This window comes from Ambystoma mexicanum, chromosome 3q, assembly GCF_040938575.1.
Source record: "Ambystoma mexicanum isolate Mex_15411 chromosome 3q, UKY_AmexF1_1, whole genome shotgun sequence".
Lineage (NCBI taxonomy): Eukaryota > Metazoa > Chordata > Amphibia > Caudata > Ambystomatidae > Ambystoma > Ambystoma mexicanum.
In genome coordinates this window covers 262,582,395-262,605,405 of record NC_090926.1, presented here as the reverse complement: position 1 = coordinate 262,605,405, position 23,011 = coordinate 262,582,395, and the positions used below count along the sequence as shown (strand labels likewise).

At 48.0% G+C, this 23,011-nt stretch overlaps 1 protein-coding gene across 1 annotated transcript in view; it reads right to left on the bottom strand.

Annotated features, from left to right (window-relative positions):
* Positions 1 to 2,716: 2,716 nt before the first annotated feature.
* The window catches only part of MMP19 (matrix metallopeptidase 19), a 61,932-nt gene continuing 41,637 nt past the window's right edge, over positions 2,717 to 23,011 (bottom strand). Inside the window, exons 5-9 of the mRNA XM_069653707.1 lie at positions 21,503 to 21,748; positions 17,967 to 18,095; positions 12,185 to 12,349; positions 5,260 to 5,387; positions 2,717 to 4,298 (exon numbers count right to left, since the gene is read on the bottom strand). Of these exons, the coding sequence (XP_069509808.1) occupies positions 4,068 to 4,298; positions 5,260 to 5,387; positions 12,185 to 12,349; positions 17,967 to 18,095; positions 21,503 to 21,748 (899 nt within the window). The 3' untranslated portion in view covers positions 2,717 to 4,067. The remainder of the gene's footprint in view (positions 4,299 to 5,259; positions 5,388 to 12,184; positions 12,350 to 17,966; positions 18,096 to 21,502; positions 21,749 to 23,011) is intronic.

Sequence of the window (23,011 nt, the reverse complement as noted above, 5' to 3'; positions counted from 1 at the left end):
AATAGTCCACTGTCTAGATGTGTCCCGGATACCACCGGTTAGCAGTATATAGAGTGTAGCTAATACATGGTCCCCCGTCTAGATGTGTCCTGAATACCACTGGTGTGCAGTATATAGAGACTAGGTAATCAATAGTCCACTGTCTAGATTTGTCCCGGATACCACCGGTTAGAAGTATATAGAGTGTAGTTAATAAATGGTCCCCCGTCTAGATGTGTCTCGAATAACACTGGTGTGCCGTATAACACTGGTGCGCAGTGTATAGAGAGAAGCTAACACATGTTCCCACTTGTGTTTCTCTATCACCGCAGTGGAAGGTATGCATGCCTATATGTGCCAATCACAGCTTTGCCCAATATACTACTCATCCACTGTAAAAGACCTTGGGGGCGAATCCATGGAGATGAACTGTGTGGTCACTTGCCCCACCTTGCACCTTCAACCCCACAAGGCCATGGTATCCTAGCTGATGTCCCCCCGCCAGGCGACTATATTCCAAACACAAATGTACACTTCCCTGCGCCCTTCATCCTTCCGGCTCTGCCCATGCTAGGTTCACAGAAGCCCATCTGCCGCCTGCCACACCTGACGAGAAGCGCCCACCCTTCGCTGCCAGACACGGCTGCCAATCCCTAAACTCACCCAATGTAATTCCTCTGCATTGCCTGCATTGCCCCTGCACTTCCAGCAAACATTTGCAGCCTTTTGCATCGCTAAATACCAATGTTAAGCTTGCTGTAGACAGTGATAGAAGTGTACCAAAAAAGTCGTGGAACTGTGTCTCCGGCGGGGGACAGAGTAGGAAGGAAGAGAGCAGCGTGCAACACATTTGGAAGGGTTGCAGCCAGACTGGTTGACAGCCAACTGAGTTGAAATAGATTTCAGTTTAGCTGTAACTGATATCCAGTGGTAAAGTGGAGAAGTGTGCTTTAACTTCACACAGAACAGTTCCCGGAATGGCGAAAATGGTTGCAAACTGTAGTGGATTTGTTACCAGTAAAAAATTAAAGTAGTGGAACACTGCTCCGACCGCTCCCTTCAACCATTGGCTGTTGATGCCTGGGCACGTTCTCTGATACCCGCCTATCTACTCTTCACTTCCGGTAGCCATGCCTTAATCGTTCTTGCCCCCCAACTTGAGCACCACCCCACGCCCCTTCAGATTCTGAACATTCCTAGCCATTCTGGCTTCCAAACATCATTGAGGGTCTAGCTCTTCCAAAACACTACTGTCTTCCAGTGTTTGTTTCACCTACGGGCACACAGCACAAAGAGACTGCTTCCCTGTGAACATCATACGCTATAGAAGCTTACATACAGTAATAGTAACTCGCTGTTCCTGGCGCGTCATACCCTGATCTAGTTCACTGCCTTCCTCTCTGTGTGTCTCTCTCACTCTATGTGCGCTCTCTTTCACCCTCAGTGAGGTCTTTTTTTGTCTCTGTCAGTCTCTTATTCTATGTCTCTGTCTCCTTCTATGCGGATGAAAGTAACTCAGTCAGATGCACAATTGCTAGAGCAACTGCAGCTGTTGCTGACAGTTGCATGACCACAGGAAAAAGCACAGATGTATTGACAGTGAGGGGGTTGTCTGATTCTTTTTTGCAAAAGCAGCTATAGAAAACGAAAAAGAAAATTATGTAATTGCACTAACATTGTAAACTAGCTCTCTGAAATATTTCTAATTATCGCTTCCAGAATGTATTGGAGTCATCATAAGAATGCTACATTTGTCTTACTAAGCAAAGCACATGATCAAAACCTAGGATAAGCATATGAACAAATGTTCTGCTAGGATATCATTCCAAGAAGGATGGTCTGTGTACTCCTATTCATCTTTTCAAAGTACACCTAAGAGAATGAGAACTGGACAAATAGCACCTATGAGTGTTCTAGCCTGCTTTGCATAAAACGTAAGAATGACCACAGATCTTCATATTTGACAAGCATATCTGTGATAAAAGGGCTACATGCATGAATCACTTAGTACATAATGTACACTGAGCTTGATGCTCATTTAATTTAGCACAACACTCACACAAACATTAGGTATAATTACGTATATTTAAAGCAATATATAAAAAACACATTATCATTATTATTAATAATATGGCTGTGAGACCAGTCATTGCATCGTTGTCCATAAGCTGTTTAATATCTAGGATAACAATATTATTATTAATCGCCAACACAGTATCAAACTGAGGAGGATTCAATTCTAGTATGACAGTCTGCTAATCATCTTTTCAGACGGATTTTGAGCCTGACCTGTCAAGGGCTACGGCGTTTTCCTGGCGGTCATAATTTAAAGCCATTTTAGAAATAAAAATATACCGTTTCTGAACTGAGCCCAGTACAAGCACATTGCCCTGGTAGATGTCGTTTGCTGAAGCCGCAAATACAAGCAGTTAAAGAAACATTTACAGTTTCTGAAATGTTTCCAAAGCAAGCACTTTTGCCATTGAGGATCCAAACAGCAAAGGGCAGCCATTTTGAAAAAAAGCACACCCAGACTCCCAAATTTCTGTCCAAGTAAAGACAGTGAAACACCATTCAGGATCTTTATCCCGGCATTAGAAAACCAATGGCAAAAATGCCAGGCACATCATTCCTGTAAAGCCCCCCACCCCCCACCACCACACCCCACACCCATACCCTGCAGATCCAACTTCTTATAGCGTATTTATGTACATAAAAACGGAGTCACACAAGTGGCGGTTGTCATGTCATATTTATTATAACTCGTGAGCACCTTGCTTTGTCCCGCTCTTCGGATACGGTTTCTCTGTATAACTTTCCATGATCCCACCGGAACTCCTCCCATGGGGCAGGAAATGCCCCTCACACATGGGCACCCCGTTTCCTAGAGATGGCTCTAGAGATAAGGGGGACACCTGCCATTGAACAGTTCAAAGCAGTGTTTCTTCACGCCTTCACTCGACTGACAGATCGTTTCCTGTAGATCCCTGGACTGAGGTTATGCATGTGTAAAAAAATGAACAAAATGAAATTGCTTTTTTTGTATCGCGAGTCATTCTGGAGACCAGCTTCTAAGACAAGTGCGTTGCCCCTGAGCTGTCCTCCCATCCCTATACTAATATACATACATATATTGCGTAGATTGAGCGGTATGACCCTCTCATAACTTTCTCGAAAAAATGTACATTGGAGCATTTAATTCTACCATCTGCCTGCAGGTGGCACTACAACCTTAAAAAATTCATTTAACCCCTAAACTAATAACCTCCCTGTTGGTCTAAAAGCCTGACCCACGAGCACACTTGTGCTCTTTACAATACTAACCAACCAATATGGAATATTATCTATAACTAGGTTGAAGAGACCGCTAAGCCGCATTCTGGCTAGCAGCACTTCAAACCCAGGGTGCTGCAGCGAGCACCATTTAAAGTCCTGAGGCACAGACCAGACATGGGGACAGGTCAGGCTGATGGGGCAAGCCCTCAGGCCCCGCAACCCCCACCTCCCGGCTGGCATTCCACCATCTAAGGAAAAGGCACTATTGTGGCTTAATCTCACAAACAGGTGGCCTTTATATGCCCTATATGCTATAATGAGCAATGAAAACACAAACGATCATGTTGCAATTTAATATGACCGGCATTCACATCGCTGTCGTCCACCACCCTCACCATTGCCCTTTCCACTGTAAAATCGCTCACCATAAACCCACACCCATGTTGTTAAAAATGCCAGTGCAGACGTTTGGAAGCATTTCCTCGAAATCTGTGACCTCTCCACATAGTAACTTCTCTGTAGCTTCCTCAAAAGACAGCAACATGCTCTAGGAGCGGCGAGAGATATCCAGTTGGGATATTAATCAAAGACTTTAGTAGCTTGGGTTTAGAGGAGGTCCTGGGATTTTGAACAGTGAATATTGGTGTCAGCAGTGGGATGGACGTCCTACTAGCTGTGATGGAATGGATGTTCCATTAGTGGTTGCAATGGTGGGATGGATGTCCCATGAGTGGTGCTGCAGTGGGGCGGATTTCCCATTTCACCTGCTCTGCCTTATTTTGTAGATAGATATGGAATCAGCACGTGGCATTCTAGCACTGCATCCAGCGTTCAGCCTTGCTGAGTGGGTAACCCCTGTCCGCCCGCAGCTGCCGGTTCACCCGCCAGTACTTGTCACCCTTGAAGAAGTACACTTTGCTGTTCTTCCATGTCAGGGCGGCATCCAGGTTCGAGGGGACGCCGGTGAAGAGGCTGGAGATTTTCTTGGGGTATGTAGAAAAGTCGCTCCAGGCCAGCTCGTCCCACTGCCAATACCCGTCCCCCTGGAAGAAGGAGAATGTATTTAATAAAGCCACATATGCAAACATGGAGCTTTAAGCCCCGGTCCCTATTCACAACCTCTTGCAGTCTTCCTAGGTGAAACATTCTGGGAATATAACTTCACCTTCCCACTTGCCTCTCTGAGAAATGCAAGGACTGATCCAGTGCCCCCTCTATGAGGGAGTCCTCTTTGGCTGATTTTTCGTGAGGATACCTTCCCGGGTCTAGAACAACCAGCTTTTCCTTGCACCCCCTTTTGATCGTTACCGTAGATTTCACCAAATACCATTTCACCTAATGAGATTTTACCAAATTTATTTCACCGAAAATGGTAGGGGAAATGGTATATGTGCAATGCATAATAGGTGGGGTGTGGGGTAAGAGTATAAGTTAGGGTAGGGAGGGGTGAGGGGGCTCTGCGGGGGTCTCCCCACGCATTACATAACAAAAACTAGAAACAGTAAAAAGTAAAAAAAAAATCCAGTGAAATGGATTTGGTGAAATCTCCATTAAGTAAAATATTTTTGAAGAAATCACATACATCCCTTTTGCAAGGCCCTAACCCCCTCTGTAACAGACTTTGTTTCACTTCCGAGGCACTGCCTTTCCTCTCCCTTGGAGAGATTGTTACTCCTTTAAGTCCCTGTTCCCCAGTTCATCAAAACTTCTTTCCTGAATTGCCAGCCACACCATTCCCACTATGAAATGCCCTTCTCTCCTCATTGTGATGCCATGCTACCTGTGAGCTTCTATCTGGGGCTACAGCCAAAAGGTCCAGCGATATAGCCCTCAACCACCTCCTCCCCCACACCCCTAGCAATGCCTCTGTATTTAAGTGCTTATACTCTGGCTTCTGAGTGCAGGATTAAAAGAGCAGAATGCTCACCAATAGCCAGCACTATATGGGCTGCCGAAGCCTGCAATGCTGCAATGTCATATCCCTTTACACATGCTTGCCATTACCTTAAACAAGAAGATCTTCTGGTTCACCTCCCAGTAGAGGGCGGCATCAATGTTTGGGGGAACACGGGCCAGCAGCTTGGGGTACCCGTAGTTCAGTTTGAAATCAGTGTACCTCCAGACCTTGTCACCTGACGGAGAAATGTAGAGTTGAAGGTCAGCAACAGGAAGTAACAAAATAAGCATGCTCTGGGTCGTGAACTGGGGGGAGGGGTAAAAGAAGAAGAATGGACAGTGCTCTCACAAGACAGAGTAGAAGAGCGAGTTGAGAAATAAGGATGCAACCAACAAGGGTCAAACCAAACACACACGCACACTATCACTATGCAGGAAAGGAAAGTATAGGATGCTAAGGCTTGTGGCAAAATGGTGCAGTAATGCCCAGGACGGCATAGTATGTGACAGTATAGCAGAAATGGGCCCAAACAAGGCAGACAATTGTATATGCCTGAAAGCTCAGCCATCTTCCTGGCCCCATCTTTATCCCGACAGAACCTCTGCAGTACTGCTCTGATATCAGGAACTGCCCTACCCACCCATCTTCTGACATCTCGGCCATCTTCCCATCATGTCTTGGAATGATCTTCGCAGCCACACACAATGCCCCTAAGGATATGATATGATGTGGCATTTATATAGCGCCTGTAAACAAGTGTTTCTAGGTGTGACAAGACAAGGAGGGGGGGAACAAAGGGAGGACAAAATAACAATCTTGCTAGGCCATGTGTCATTCAAGTCACAAGAGTGCAGGGACAAGGGAAGGGGAGAAGTGCCGGCGGCAGGGGAAGTGGGAACTGCAGTTAACTCACCAGTGCAACCAGCAGGTGGTTCATAAGTGCAAATAGAAGGGACTGTGGTGGTCCAGATACAGACCCTTAAGTGCTGGGAAGCCTGGAGGCAGTGCAAGGGCAACTGGACATGCAAGAGACTGGGCCTGAGTTCAGAGAGTGACCAGGTGACCAGTGTGTGGGGCAGTCAGGTTCATCAGCAGGGCAGTGGAAGAGGGAAAGCAGAAGCGAAAAGGAAGGTCTGGAGTTGCTTCCAGAACCGGAGGTGATTCTGCTCAAGTTTGAGAGAGGCAGGGTGGCTGTTCCAGAGGGAGGCCCCAGCCGAAGAGACAGACCTGACCCCAACTCTCTGCTTGGAGAAGCATCTGACCACATGGTGGTGGATGTGCAGAGCCCGAAAAGGAAAATGTTTTGGAAGAGAACGTTGGAGCTAGAGCAGTCCCAGGCCCCAGAAATCCGTGTGGATGATGCAGATGGTCTTGAAGTTGATCCTTGCAGCTACAGGGAGCCAGTGAAGAGATTTTAGAGCTGGAGAGATACAATCCCTGAGCTTGAGGTCAAGGACAAGTCTTGCGGTCCTGTTCTGGATCAGTTGTAAAGGTCGAAGAGTAGAGACAGGAAGATTTCGAAAGAGGCTGTTGCAATAGTCAAGCCTAGAGAGGACCAGAGCTCTGGAGACAGTGAGCTTCTGGGGGAAAGTGAGAAAGGGAAGAATACCTCTGAGGAGGTGCAACTGATAGTTTGACTTCTTAGAGACATCAGAGATGTGAGGAGCGAAGGAGAGGGTGGAGTCGAAGATGACACCGAGGTTCTTAGCCTCACAGGAAGGAGCAGGAAGAGCGCCCAGAGTGGGCAGCCAGAGAGAGAGAGGAAAGGTGGGAGCGGGTGTCCCAACGAGGAGGATCAAAGTCTTACTGGCATTAAGGCAGAGATCATTGGCAGCACACCATTCATGAATTGCAGCCAGTCTGGTATGAGAGAAGAAGCAGAGGTGGTTGAGGGGAGCTTGAAAGAGAGCTGAGGGTCATCTGCATAACCTTTACAATTGGAGCAGAAAGTAGCGATGCAGCGGGCAGGAGGTGCCAGGTAGCGGTTGAAGAGCCAGGGTGATAGGTTAGACCCCTGGGGAACACCACGAGTAGAGAGAGAGATAGAAGAAATGAAAAACCCCAGTTGGACCTGAGAGAGTCGGTCGATCAGAAAGGAGGTCAACCAGGCCAGGGCCTGATCAGTAAGGCCAAGGTTGTCGCGGCGACGATTGAGCAGGATTGCATGGATGACCGTGTCAAAAGCAGAAGATAGATTGAGAAGAATGAGGACAGTAGGGAGATTAGAGTCAACATTGAAGAGCAAGTCTTCAAATGTGTTCAGGAGAGCAGTTTCCGTGCTTCTGGCAGCTCTAAACCCGGACTGGTGGTCATGCAGGCAACCAACAGATTCAGCATGTAGATTAATCTGGGAGATGGCCAGCTTTTCAAAGAGTTTGCCCAGGAAAGGAGTGATGGACATCGGGCGATAGTTAGCAAGAGAGGAAGGATCGGCCAAGGGCTTCTTTCAAAGGAGTGCACAAGAGAGTGCTTAACGGGGAGGAGAAAGTTCCAGTGGCAAAGGAGTGATTGCAGAAATCGGCCAAGGCTGGAGCAAGGGTGTTGATGTGTTCCTTGATTGTTCTGAACGAGCAGGGGAGAACTTGCTTTGACAAGACTTTCATAGATAGGACTTGTCTAGAAACATTGTCAGGGCTGAACAGTGGGAAAGAGGAGAAAGGAGGAGGAGAGACGGCCTCAGACGGGCCAGGAGTGGTAGAGGAGGAGGAAGAGGAGCTAGAGGAAGAGGGGCTGGACACGATGTCCTGAGTTTTGATAGTGAAATGAGATGCCAAGGCCGTGCAGAGGGCCTGGGAGGGAGCAGAAGAGGTAGAGACTGCAGCAGGATTGGCCAGCTCCTTGCAGATTTTGAAAAGTTTGGCCGAGTTGTTAGATGCTGCAGAGATGCAGGCTTGGATGTAGAGAGAAAAGAGAGTCTGTGCTGCCTTTGGAGCAGGCGGCAGGCCAGTTTGTCAGTGGGGGAATGGGGGCCCGATGCCCTCCACTTCCTCTCCACCGCCCTACACTTATGTTTAAGGGCGGCAAGCTCAGAATCATACCATGAGTTGCACTTGGATTTGGGCTTCAGGCGGATCATCATGACAGGGCAAGGCCATCCAGAGTGCTAGAGATAGAGTGATGAAGGATAGAGAGGGCTGTGTCACGGTGTGAGCAGCCAAAGGTGCAGGAGGAGGACAGAAAGTGGTGGCGAAAGCCTCAACTGACACAAGCTTTATGGGTCAGATGACCGAGAAGGTAGGTGGCAGTGCTGGAGTTGGCTTGACCTGTGGGGAAGAGAAAGAGAGGTGGGTAGACAGGAGAATGTGATCACTCCAAGAGAAAGGAGTGGTTACAGGGTTAGAGAAAGGGATGTCTGAGGAGATCAAAACATCCAGGGTGTGCACTGCAGAGTGAGTCAGGCCAGAGGGAAGAATAGAGAGAGAGAGAGAATCGCAGATGTTGCGAAAGAGTCCTGAAGAAGGGCTGGTAGCATCCAGGTGGATGTTCAAGTCTCTGTGGAGGAAAACTTGAGAGGTACAGGCAAGGAGGAGAAGTCAGCTCACTCAGAGAGGAAGAGTGCGTCCTGGCCAGGTGGCCTGTAGATAGTGGCCACAGTGAGAGAGAAGCCAGGAGAGATAGAGAGCCTGCATACCAGACATTCAAAGGAGGAGTAGTGCTGTGTTGGAATGATAGAAGCAGGGATCCACTCTGGGAAAATCAAGGCTACACCCCCACTGGGACAGTTTTGTTTCTGGGTTCGGAGAGGATCTTGTAGCCATCCGGAAGGAGAGTGTCGAAACTCGTGGCAGAGCTAGCCGTGAAACAAATCTCTGTGAGACTGAGCACATCCAAATCAAGCTCTTCCAGGAGGCGGCAGATGTCAGAGGAGTGTTTGACAGCTGAACAAGAGTTGAGAATAGCGATGTGGAGGAGGCTGCCACATAGAAGGACTTTTGGGGAGGGGTACAGGCCAGAGATATACCCTGCGGAAGTGTTGGAGGTGCCCGAGAATGGGCAGAGGAGGAAGGAAGAGAAGGCAGCGTAGTCAGAGAGGAAGAAGAGAGAGCCAGAGGGGTGGCAGAGGAGGGAGGCAACAGGGTGGCCCGAGAAGCAGAAGGAGGAGGGGTTCTAAAGAGGTGGCAGAGGAAGAAGGTGGCAGAGGAGCCAGAACAGGGTAAGAAGGGATAGCAGGAAAGGAAAGGAAGTTTATACTACGTGGGAAGTGTCTACCAAAGAGGAGGAGATTGGCCTGAGGGCCCTGGACCAAGACGGTGCCATTTAAGTGGACATTTACGATGGTCTTAGTGGAGTGGAAGGGGGCCAGAAGGGCTTCACACTGGGTGCCACCATTAATGGGAGAAGAGAAAAAAGAAGAGAGATCAGAGACCATATGGGGGTTCATAGGCCTGGAGAGGGAATGACAAAGACTATATCGGTAAGGGTCTGTCTGGAGGAAGCAATGACCAGGATGTCCCTTTTGAGCTTCTACCTGCCAGACTTAGTGAGAGGTGAGACAGAGAGCACCATCGGGGGTGCAAGGAGGAACGAGGGGGTAGGGGAAGGGGAGCGCAGGCAGGGGAGGGGAGGTCACACAGGGGGGCAGACAGGAGGGAGGTACAGGGGGGACACGAAAGGGCGAGGGGCACAACAAAGAACCAGAACAACAGACCTACAAATCAGATGCAGTACAGAACAATCCGAAAGAAAAGAGCATAACAGGGAACCTAGATGCAGAGAAGGCAGATGTAGTACAGAACCAAGGCAAAGCACAAATCACAACAGGGAACCTGGAAGTAAAGAAAGCAGAGGCAATACAGGACCGAAAGCAAAACACAGAGGTCCGCATGTGTTGTCCTTCACAATGTGCCCGGCAATAGCTTGTAAGCACTACCCTACACCCACCCCTCTGCCATCTGCTCTACCCCTTCCCTGATATCTTGACAGCTCTCCCAACGGCGACGGTATCTCTGCCAACCAAATGTATCCCATTCTCTTCCTAACAGGGGCATAGGCTTTTGGTTTTCCCGGCAGGGATGGGGAATGGAGGGGATGCCGGCGGCAAACAAATAAAGTCCCATTCTCTTAAAAAGATTGAATATTTGGTCCCAAGGAGAAGGTCGCCTAGACAGGATTTGTTACGGATGTTGGGGACAACTCCCTGTATTCTCCTGCTCTTATGCTGAAAGACAAATTCCTGACAAAGAACTATAAAATCTACCTAGCGTTTGTCGATTTAGCCAAAGCATTCGACAGCATCAATAGGCAGCGTTGTTGGTCTAAATTGGCAGCCTGGGAGTGGCAGATTGATCAGCTGAAAGCTCTTCATACGGATACCACCTTGAGAGTGTGACTAAGTGTCGGGGGCTTACTGACAGAAGAAATACCCACATATCGGCGCGTCTAATAAGGCTGCCCTTTAGCCCCCACTCTTTTCAACCTCTATCTATCTCATGTGGAGCCCTATATGGAAAAAAACAATGCTTTCCTCCAAAAATCGATGGAGTCACTGTCGGTCATTTACTATATGCTGATGGCCTAGTTTTTCTAGATCGTACTGCAATAGGGCTTCAGAAGCAGTTGACAAGTTGGAAGAATACGCTCTAGAAAATGAACTGCAAATCAACATGGGAAAAACGAAGATCTTGATCCTCTAAAAATGCCAACGCAGGAACAAAGCGCTCTTTAAATGGCACCTGGGAACATCAGTAGTAGAGCAGGTAGACTCTTTTAATTACTTTAAAGGTAAAAGCAGAAATGCATGCAAAAAAAGCGTTAATACTGAAAAGAACATTTTTGTCTATACTCAATGCTCCCAATCCTTGACTTTTATAGACTATAGGTTGTGGCCTCCTTAACGTATGGCTCGGACGCTCTGTTGTTCTTCCCTAAAAAGCACTGGTTGATCCCAGAAGACATCTTCTGGAAAATGGTTCGCTGTGTTCCTGAAAGCCCCTCCCACCCAAGTCATCTGAAGGGGGTTAGGGCTAGCTTCATTGAAAGCAATGGCTGACTGGAAGTCCTTGGCTTTCTTTGGGAAACGCGTCAAGAGTCCCCTGCTCGGATTTTGGCTGCAATAAAACAGGAGATTGAAGGTGGAAAGATAACGGTGGGGGACCACTTGTAGAGACCTTTTGGACCTCCTCAGTGCCTCGGTGGCTGACTTGTTAAGTAACCCAAGTAAAGTCAAGTGAAAATTGTGGGAGTCTGATTGAATCCTCACCCACACTGAGGCAAACAAATATAAATTGTTCCACAATTTATCTAATGAAACACAAGCATTGGGGAATACTCTAGAATATCTTGAGAAATGTCCAAATCCTCACTACAGATCGCAGTTCATGAGGATCAGACTTAACCTACACAAAGCTAAGGAAGTGTAATTAGTAAGAATATCCAATCACCCCAAGGATATAACATGCAGATTCTGTAAAGAAAAGGGATCATTGGAAAACTTACAACACATCTCTTTGTTTTGTACTGCCTTAACCTTAATCAGGACAGAGTGTATTAAACTCTTTTTGGAGAACACGCTGACTTTATCAGCAGAAGAATGGTGGTCAATATTGTTGAGGGGGCGGGAGACTTCCTTTACTATTGCAGCAGTCACATTTTTAAACAATGTATTGAATATGTTTGATTAAGTGTGAAAGGCTGCTGTTTATGTTATTTTATGGTATCTAATGTTGGGATATTTACTTGTTTGTTGGATTTTGTGTTGGAATTGTGTTTATGCTAAAAGTTTGTAATAAACTATAATGCAATAATACAAAAATAAAAAATAAAATAGGGACTTTAATGAAATTGGCCTTTCCCGGGGGTCCCCGACTCCCCGGGCCCTGGAGTACCCGCTACTCAGTGCCCCTGCTTACTAATATGTGGCAGCCCTTCCCACTGTCCCCATATATCGTGCAAATCCACCCCACCTGATATCTCACCCACAGCTCTCACCGATATCCGGCCAGACATCTGCCCTCGACCCCTGGCATTTTGGCAGCCCCCCACTCATCCGCACCTGAGCGGGTATCTCGACAGACAACAGGCTTCAACGCTCACCTTTGAAGAAGTAGGTTCTCTTGGTTCGGGAGGAGTGCACAGCAGCGTCCAGGCTCCCAGGGAGTCCTTTCCACAGGCTCTGTATTTTCATCACAGGGTTGACCCCATAGTCAGTTATAATCCACACGTAGTCCCCCTTAAAGGCATAGGTCTTCCCGTAAGGGCCTGAGGAGAAGCGAGGAAAAATGCCACTGGTTAAAACAGAGAAGAAGACAATCAAGAAGCCTGGGGGAGAGGCCCAATCTTAACATACCCACCCCAAGGCAGTGGTATCTCCAGGGTCTAGGATGATAGGCCATCATGAAGCCTGAGGGAGGGTCCCAATCCCAACACACCCAATCCCAGGCCAGTGGTATCTCCAGGGTCTAGGGTGATAGGCCACCATGAAGCCTGAGGGAGGGTCCCAATCCCAACACGCCCAATCCCAGGCCAGTGGTATCTCCAGGGTCTAGGGTGATAGGCCACCATGAAGCCTGAGGGAGGGTCCCAATCCCAACACGCCCATCCCAAGGCAGCGGTATCTCCAGGGTCTAGGATGATAGGCCATCATGAAGCCTGAGGGAGGGTCCCAATCCCAACACGCCCAATCCCAGGCCAGTGGTATCTCCAGGGTCTAGGGTGATAGGCCACCATGAAGCCTGAGGGAGGGTCCCAATCCCAACACGCCCATCCCAAGGCAGCGTTATCTCCAGGGTCTAGGATGATAGGCCATCATGAAGCCTGAGGGAGGGTCCCAATCCCAACACGCCCAATCCCAGGCCAGTGGTATCTCCAGGGTCTAGGGTGATAGGCCACCATGAAGCCTGAGGGAGGGTCCCAATCCCAACACACCCATCCCAAGGCAGCGGTATCTCCAGGGTCTAGGATGATAGGCCATCATGAAGCCTGAGGGAGGGTCCCAATCCCAACACGCCCAATCCCAGGCCAGTGGTATCTCCAGGGTCTAGGGTGATAGGCCACCATGAAGCCCGAGGGAGAGTCCCATTCCCAAAACGCTCATCGCAGGGCAGTGGTGTCTCCAGGGTCTAGGATGATAGGCCATCATGAAGCCTGAGGGAGGGTCCCAATCCCAACATGCCCACCCCAAGGCAGCGGTACCCCCAGGGTCTAGGATGATAGGCCATCATGAAGCCCGAGGGAGAGTCCCATTCCCAAAACGCTCATCGCAGGGCAGCAGTACCTCCAGGGTGTAGGGTCATAGGCCATCTTCAAGGCTGGTGGACAGTCAAAATCCCAACATGTGCAGCCTAGGGCAGCGGTACCTCCAGAGTCTGGGACAGTGGTGCACAACATGCGGCCCACGGGCCAAATGCGTCCCTTCAGTACATGACTTATGGCACGCCAAGTCACAGGAGTTTAATGATGAATTCTTGGATGCCATAAAGTCAGTCAACAAGTCACTGGTAATACCATTAACCGTCCAGGTATCACGTGCTACAGTAAAAAAGTACCCCTTAAAACTTTTTTTTAAAAAGTCAAATACGTACACTGACACCGCTACCAACCAGTCATCCCCAAGGTTAGGGGGGCCCACTAGGTTCCAGCCGTGCCCCCTATTTCTTGTTTTACATGACAGTAACAGCAGCAGTTTTGTGGCATAGACAAGTGCGTCATTGATATTTTGGAGAGCCTGTGCAGTCTGCAGCAATGCTAAGCAATAACAGATGTTTACAAATGGTTACAAAAGCTACAAAAAACGCTGTACAACGTCAGCAGCTCAGAGGCGCAATGGTTTACCTTATTTAACTCAAGGGGTCTCCCAGCCCAGAGCGGACCCCGAGGCCCCTGATTTCACTGCTAGAATACACAACCTATCCACTTGCAAAGTGTACACGGAAGTTAAAAACAACTTGTATATATAATAAAACAAGAATGTTTTTTAATCACTACAAAAGTATTGTAATCTTTTTTAAAACATGCTCAGTATGACACCAGAGATTTTTTTTAAGATTGCAAACTGCAAGCAGGGCCCCAAAGATTTGCCACCGAGAGGCTCCAGGGTCTCTTAATCCGGCACTGCTACAATCCCAGTCCAATCCACAATTCCAGTGCATAAAAGATGCCAGCGCCACACCATGTGTGCAAGCACTACAGAAATACAACACGTGTGCAAGCATATCAACCCCACAACACGTGCACACAACGTAATTCTACGTAGTTTCGTATTACAAACCCACAACATAACATACATTTACAAACAAAGCACATCCAGAACACACCAAACTCAAAACGCGTACAATCATGAAAGCAAACCGTGGGAGCACACGCACAACAAACCCACAACAAATATTGAAGCATGCCAAAACCACAAAACGTCTGCAATACAGACCGAACCCACATCGTGTGCGAAAGCACACCAAGCCCATGAGGCACGTGCAAGCACTCTAAACCCACAACACATGTGTGCAATCATGCACACCAACAGAACGTGTGTACAAGAAAACCCACAGCTTATGTATAAGCACACCCAATCCACAACACGCGTGCTCAAGTATACATGCACACTACAAACATTAAAAAATTCACAAGATATGTATAAGCACGTGGACAGCACAATGTTTGTATGAGAACGCCAAATCCACAACATGTGTACACACGCATGCCAAACCCACAGCACAAACGTAGTAGCATGCCATAACCACAATTCAAGTGCAAGTACAACAAACCAATAGCATTCATGTACAAGCATGGCGAATCAACAACACAAGCATGCCACAACCACAACAATGGTAAACATTTCACAAAACCACAACAAAGGCGTCCAGGGAAAAAAAACACATACCTTATGTGTTCTAGCATGAGAAAAACACAAAAATTGTATACACACCCATGGAACTCAGAGAGCATGTGTACACGCAAAGAGAATGTGAACATGCGTGCCAAATGTGCAACACATGCAGAAGTGTGTTTGTCATCTTCCTCAGACTTTGAACTAATGGAAAATGTTGAGTAAACAATGACTATGACTCTTACATCTGTGCCCAACCGCGACCCTAAAATCTCAGACACCGTATGAATGTTTTGTGTTTCACTGTCGCAACAGTTTCCTCTCACATAACTCTGCTAATCCTGGGCTGTAACTGCTACTGAGTGTCTGTGCTCTGGACTGGTGTCTGTGCTCTGGCCTGGTGTCTGTACTCTGGACTGATGTCTGTGCTATGGACTGGTGTCTGTGCTCTGGACTGATGTCTGTGCTATGGACTGGTGTCTGTCCTCTGGACTGGTGTCTGTGCAATGGATTGGTGTCTGTGCTCTGGACTGGTGTCTGTGCTCTGGCCTGGTGTCTGTACTCTGGACTGATGTCTGTGCTATGGACTGGTGTCTGTGCTCTGGACTGATGTCTGTGCTCTGGCCTGGTGTCTGTACTCTGGACTGATGTCTGTGCTATGGACTGGTGTCTGTGCTCTGGCCTGGTGTCTGTACTCTGGACTGATGTCTGTGCTATGGACTTGTGTCTGTGCTCTGGACTGATGTCTGTGCTATGGACTGGTGTCTGTCCTCTGGACTGGTGTCTGTGCAATGGATTGGTGTCTGTGCTCTGGACTGGTGTCTGTGCTCTGGCCTGGTGTCTGTACGCTGGACTGATGTCTGTGCTATGGACTGGTGTCTGTGCTCTGGACTGATGTCTGTATGCTCGCTTTAGGATCTTAACCAATTGCATTCTGAAACTGGCCACTGGGGTACACTATTTTGCATGGGTCCACTATTCTGCTCTCGCCAGGACACCAACCAATGTCATACTGTGACCAGTGGTCGAAGTGTACGAAAAGAAGTAGTGGAACTATGTTCCCTGCTGGCCTGCCCCTGATCCCCACAAACTCCATTGCCACAACCCCTCCCACACACAATACACCCCCCTGCTGTTTAAGGGAACGTTCAGTGCAGTGCACTGAAAGTGAAGGTTTCAACTTCTTCCTACACTTTTATTTTAAAACAAAACCATTCCGGAACAGTTACTTTTTATAATAAAAGTATAGGAACTCTACAATGCAATTTAAAAAAGTATAGGAGCACCACTCCCGACCGCTCCCGCTCACTTCGACCACTGACTGTGACTGACCACGAGGCATAACTCGGTGGTCCCCAACAGGTGGCTAAGGAGATACCGGCAGATTACTGGCGGCGAGGGATTGGATCGCCAACTGCCTTAACCGCATAGCAGTAACAGGAATGCCTGCAACAATGAGTGCCCGCAGTGATCGCGAGCAGGGTTCAAGTCGGGGTTACACAGAGCTGGACCGCATCTCCCCACTTTTTTCAGAGGGCACTATGATATGCTAATTTCTGCTGATGCCCCATTCAATTGGTATGTTAATGAGTCCCCCCACTTTTTTCTATGGCTTATCCTCTGATCACGAGGCATGTTTGGATGGGACTTCCATATCCTGTGTATATATGTTGTTAAGCAGTGCCATGTTCTGACCCGCAGTGAGGCATAGAAATTAGGCACACCCAGGGGCTCATTTTCCATGAGCTGTACCATGAAGAAAGATGCGCAAAAGGCTTAAGTAAGCCATTTACACATTGCCTTTACAGTACAGCTCATTTTCATTCATTTCTATGGTGGAGAGGCGGGGCGGAACGACACTTGCGTTTTCGCCACCTCCCTTCCTCTCCGCCATACAAATGGCCAGCATTTGCTCCGGCATCCATTTTCGTGCCAGAGCAAATACTGGAGAACCCTATGGGGTCTGCCAGGTTTATACACTAGCATAAAGCAGGCAAACTCCACCGGGATCCATTGTACACACTGCCTGCCATGCGCGCGTTCCATTTTCTGCACTTAAGTCACACTTCGGAAAGTATACATTTATTTGCAGTTGTTTGAGTTGATTGGGCCTCATTACGACCCAGGCGGTAAGTTACCGCCTGGGTCGTACCTTTACCACCATGGCGTAAACTACGTTTACGCCATGGTGGTTGGCGGACTTACCGCCCCATTCCGAGGTGAGTGGGGCGGTAAGTCCCCATTAACCCATTTACCCTTCCCCATTCCCATTTTTGCCCCATAGGGCATAATGGGAGTGGGGAAGGCGTTAATTACGCCACCGTAAATTATGGTGGCGTAATTAACAACAAGGTCCCTTAGCGCCATGGATTTTAACACCTGCTAAAAGCAGGTGTTAAAACCTCCATGGCGCTAAGGGACCTCGGAATCAGGCGGTAAGGGTCGGCGCTGTTTACGCCGCCATAAACCCCTTACCGCCTGGGTCCTAATGAGGCCCATTGTGAATTAAGGAAGATCCCAAAGTTTTTTTTACCCAGTCCGATTTCAGAACATTAGTCACTGAGTACTTCAAAAAGGATGAGCCTGTCCAAGTGCAACATTTCAAGCTCTGAGGTATGGCGCGGTGGTCATGCCGCAGGATCACGAAACCCATTCCCTGACCCCTTTGCTGTGTAAAGGGATGCATGGGTGGCTTTGCTTTCGTTGTAGCTCAGGATAGCTTCCCTTGATCAGAAGCAAATCTCATTGCTCAAAAGTTACAAAGTGACTGTACTCCTGGTTGGCACCTCATAACAACCCAACAAATAAATAAATAAATAAATAAATAAACAAACAAACAAAATGCTGGAGGCCTTCCCCCTTCTGGGCCTCAGCTGGTGACATACTGTGAATGGACACCGGATGTCACTGTTTGACCAGTGTCTGCTCCCCCCAGGGTCAGTGCAGGCTGGGGTGGCCATCACTCTCAGCTCCTTCCGTTCCGGCAAACAGCAGCAGAGGCCAGCTATGGACTGCAGCATCATTCCCAGGACGCTCTACACCCGAGCCTCTTACCCAGTATGATGGCATCCAGGTCGTCCTTGCAGGGGTCGGGCTTGGCACTTGTAGGAAGGGGAATAGGTGGTGTGGTCTTCGGGGGAGCAGTGCTGGTCTCCTCTCCCTCGCGTGGGGGCGTCCTCTTGCCTTAAAATATATAAAAGGTGAACATTATTCTACAGCAGGCCCTGAGGACACTAGATTACAGTAGAGTAAGAACACAGTTATAGTATTGATGGTCAAGTAGAAATCAATGGGTTCGCTTTCAATTTAGTTCAATTCATTTAAGCTTTATTTCGACAATGAGTCATAAAATCCTAATTAGCCTTCGGCATTAGCTAGCTATCCAGGGGTGTTGCTAGGTCTGGAAAAGATCCGGGGCTACGGTAACATCGGGACTGTCGGGACACGGGGCTCGCTAGCCTTTTGGTTGTAGACCCCTCACACCCATTCTCCCCAGCTTCTGTCTACCTTCAGCACTTGCCTCAGCACACCCTCCACGCCGGACACTTGCACTTTCCTCCCAACGCGGCTCCTGGCCGCATAGTACTTACCATACCTGGCGCTTCATCCGTGGCTCACCCTCGAGCACGGACACCCCATCACTTACCCCTCTTCCTTGCTGCACTTGCATGTTCTAAATACTCACAAGGCATAGTAGGATAGGTCGTCCCTTCCCCCACTGTATTTTTTGTATATTTTAAATTGTACTGCAATGCCATGTTCCCTCCCTGTTGCCCTGTGTGGGCGCTTTGAAACAGAATTGATCTGCTGTATAAGCACCTAACAAGCAAACAATAAATAAATACATGGTTACGCTGATGTTTGCATAGACTTCTAAGAGACATTGGGAACACCCTTTTATGTTATTTGCTAAGACCCTCCAAACCCCCACTTAAAGCTAGTGAATGGATCTTCACTATTCATCAGCCTCTTTAAACTTAAATGGCCTCATTACGACCCGTGCGGAATGGGTTAACGGGTTCCGCTAATGGATGCGGACCCGTTAACACCATTCCGCATGATTATGAGGTCCCCTCGCGGGACCCGGTAAGGACGCCTGGTAAAACCAGGCGTCCTTACCGGGTCCCGCGAGGGGACCACGAAGCTAACAACGGGCCGTTCGTAACGTAATAGGCCCGTTGTTAGCTCCCTCTCCCATTCCCATTGAGCCCTATGTGGGCTCAAATGGGAATGGGGAAGGTCCGGGTCTGGGTTCTCAGAGGGAGGAATTACCGGGCCCTCCGAACTCAGAATGGCCCGGTAATTCCCCATTCAGGGAATCCGGTAAATGAGCCCGGTTTGGCGACAGCCATTGAGCTAATAGCTCCATGGCTACCGCCAAACTCGTAATGAGGCCCAAAGGATTTTACTTCTGTTTATTACACAATATTCCATTCAAAATCGAGGGATTGGAGCTCCACGAGAAGAATCCTGGCCTTCATCTTCACCTCAGTCTAATGATGATGCTGCATCCTGTTTTTTCAGCTGTTGGTTCAAAACATTCTATATCATGCCTTTCTTGACCAAATCCTCCAAACCATAAGTTGTCCCTGTGGTTGTATGTTCCTGGCTGAACCACTAGAACTCATTATTTTCCGGAAGTTGGCTAGCTGATAAATCTGCTTCATTCTTTTAGCACCCTTTTCTGTCTTCGAACAGGGCTGACTGCTTGTCACATAAAGGTGAGACAGTTCCCCCTTATGGGTAACAGGGTGCCCACCTGTCACCATTTATGGGTGAGCCAAGCCAGCCCAGTCAACCACACTAAGTGCTACCTCAGAAGCAGCAAGCAGCTGAGGGAGCGGTCCCAGGCTAGTTCTAACTGTCAAAGGGAAACATGCTTTCCCTGTGACCGTTTTTAGTATCCCAGTGCGCATGCTCAGCGGGCCATGCAAACCCAGGGGGTGTTGTTTTCCCCCACCTTGAATGGCCCACTGGGAATGTAGGCTGGAGTACTGCAGGGCTGGGTAGGTGCATAGGGGGGCCTGCTGCACCTTCCCACACATTCAGAGGCCTAGGAGCAGCCTGATGGAGGCGATACGGCTCGACCACCAATATGATGGAATTGTGAAGCTCTCCCTGCTTCCTGCAACATGATGAGCAGGAGCCAGAGAGGCCCATTGTGGACGCCTGAGGCAGCACGAGGTTTATCAGAGTTTGGACAGGGCTGCAGATAATAAAATAACTGTCTGTATGCATATGTATCTGCATGGGATTTTTTTCTGCAAATGCGCCTGTGAATGATGGAGTGTATTTTGTTTGGGTGTGCAGGCGAATTACAGTTTGAATGCTATATGGCTCAGTTGCTGAATGTGTGTGCTTGCGAGTGTGATGGGGAGTGGGCCATTCATTTGAGGGGTAGAGGGCAGGTGGTGACATTTGGCCCCGGGCAGCCAGCTAGGATGTTTCTTACTATGGAATTGCATTTTTTACTAGTATCAAGAGTAAAGCCAGCATGATGAGTATTTATTTGTAGCCATACTGGCCTACATTGGTGCAGCAAGTCTAGACATATTTTTTACTGTGACATTGCATGTTTTACTGGGCATTAAGGGTGAAATAAATATGGTGAGTGTTCTTATGTGGTCATGCTGGCCTATGTTGTTGCAGCCAGTCTGGACAGTTTTGAATATTTCCAGATTGGCTGCACCAGTGTATGTCAGTATAGACATGTAAGAATTCTTTCTTACTGTGGCATGGCTTTTTTTTTTACTCGCATCAAGAGTAAAACCAAAATGATGAGTATTCTTATACGGGTCCATGCTGGCCTATATTGGTGTAGCAAGTCCGGCACATTTTCCTGCAGTGGCATCAAGGGTTTCCTCCACACAAAAGCATTACCACACGCGACATTACTACATGAAATACTATGGCATATCCCCATGGAATCCTATGGAACTATTGAAAGGGGGAACAACTGAAGGGTCTGCATGACTCAAAACCATGCAAACACTTCAGATTATCGCATGCAGTAATGGTAAACAGGTTTGGCGTATTACTCAAGGTAATAATCATAATTACCCCCCCCCCCCCTCAGTCTTTCCATTGGAAATTACAATAGGCGAGGATGCCTCTTGCACAACAAGCCCTGTTTGCAACCAGCCTGTGCATCAATATTTGTTTAATGACCTGCCTGCTACAGGACTCTATCCAAATGACATCACATATAGCCCATAATGCACCAGTGTCAGGAGTGGACTTGCCTATAGGGAACTCTGGATATTTCCGGGTAGGCCTCTGCACCCTGGGCCTCTACTATGTGGTAACCTATTTTATTTCCAAATGTTCTCATAGGAAAAGGGTTGGGCTTGCAGAAAATGTATAATATGGGGCCACTTTGAACATTATTGCCAGGGCCTCTTTTGGTTCCCAGTCCACCCGTGGCCAGTGCTGTCGTCCTCAAGAGCAAATACCCTTCCTACCTCTTAGTTTATAGATTTGTAACACTGAAAAGAGAAAACTGGCTGGTTGTATTTTTAAAATGGATGCCACTCTTCGGGTAAGATGACGCGACGTGGAGTACAGCACGGTACCTTGAGCACAGGACTCACCATACAGGGCCTGGATCCCACTGACGTCGTCGAAGTGGAGTTGAAAGTGGGGCTTGTAGCCGCTATAGACAGGAGCCATCAGAGCGCTGCTGAAGCGGGAGTGGCCGAGCCCGAGGGCGTGGCCCAGCTCATGGGCTGCGATGATGCGCAGGTTCACACCAAGATAGGTCCCCTCGGTCCAGTACTCGTCCTCATCAAAGTGCACCGTCCCCTCCTCGGGAATATCCGCGTGGGCCAAGACCTTACCTAGGGAACCAGCGAAGAAAGCAGATGTGAGGAAGAGGGCCAAGACCAGCGCTGAACCAGGAGGACTGTGCTAATGTGCGCCCCTGAGAAACCTCCGGGAAGGCTGTAGGTCTATCATCATACAGTATAGCAGGGATGTGGTAATGCGGGGGTGTCACAAATTATATAGTGCTTTGTTCCAATGCTAATGATGTGAGGCTGTCATGCTACAGTAAGGTAACATCATGTTCAATGTGTTAGGTTCACAAAGTATTGTACCGTATTTATGTGATAATGCTGTCAATGTGACCCAGGTTGGTGCGTACTCGCCAGCACAATATTATGGGTTTGACACAGAGGGCCTGATTCATGGAATTTTTTGCACAGTTCAACGTGACTTTGCAGTCCTGAAAAGTGACTTTGCACTGCCGACACGAACCCTGATTCATGGAACTGTGCAAAGTGTATTTTTGCAGTGCAAAGTCCGTGCAAAGTCAGTGCATAGTCATTTTTGCAGCAGAAAATGACTTTGCACGGACTTTGCACTGCAAAAATAGACTTTGCACAGTGCCATGAATCAGGGTTTGTGTTGGCAGTGAAAAGTCACTTTTCAGCAGTGCAAAGTCACCTTGAACCGTGCTAAAAAAAATCCATGAATCGGGCCCATAGTGTGCAGTACTCTCATGTAATGGATGAGGGTTTGGCACAATATGTTAAAATGTTCCCATGGCAGTGCTATGTGTTTGGTACAGTACAGTTCCATATTTTTGTGGTAATACTGCGGGTTTGGAAGAGCATGGTACCGTACTTGTAAGGCAATGCTGTGGGTTTGGCACTGTAAACCGCAATGAACCTGTGGAAATGCTACCCATGTGGGACCACATTACAGAAACCTTGCACCAGTGAAACTGAAACATTTCACAATATTAGCCCTAGACCGAAGTTTGCCCTATTTTAATAAACACTTGGACATATTAGAAAGCCATTACACCATGACAAGTGCAGTTTGCATCATAAAAGCACCAGGGCAGAAATTGCCCTCATGCAAAAAGATACATTTTGTATGCATTTTTGCACGAGGGGAAAGTTTGCACTAGTGCCAATACCATTCCATATTGGCACTAGGGCAAACTTTTCTCTGGTGCAAAAATGCAGTGAAAATGTATCGTTTTTGCTTTATGACAATTGTTGCCCTGGTGCTTATACCATGCCAGACGGCACTATATATAATCAACATTAACTGTAATGGTAATTAAGCAATTATAGCTAATACTATTGTTTGTT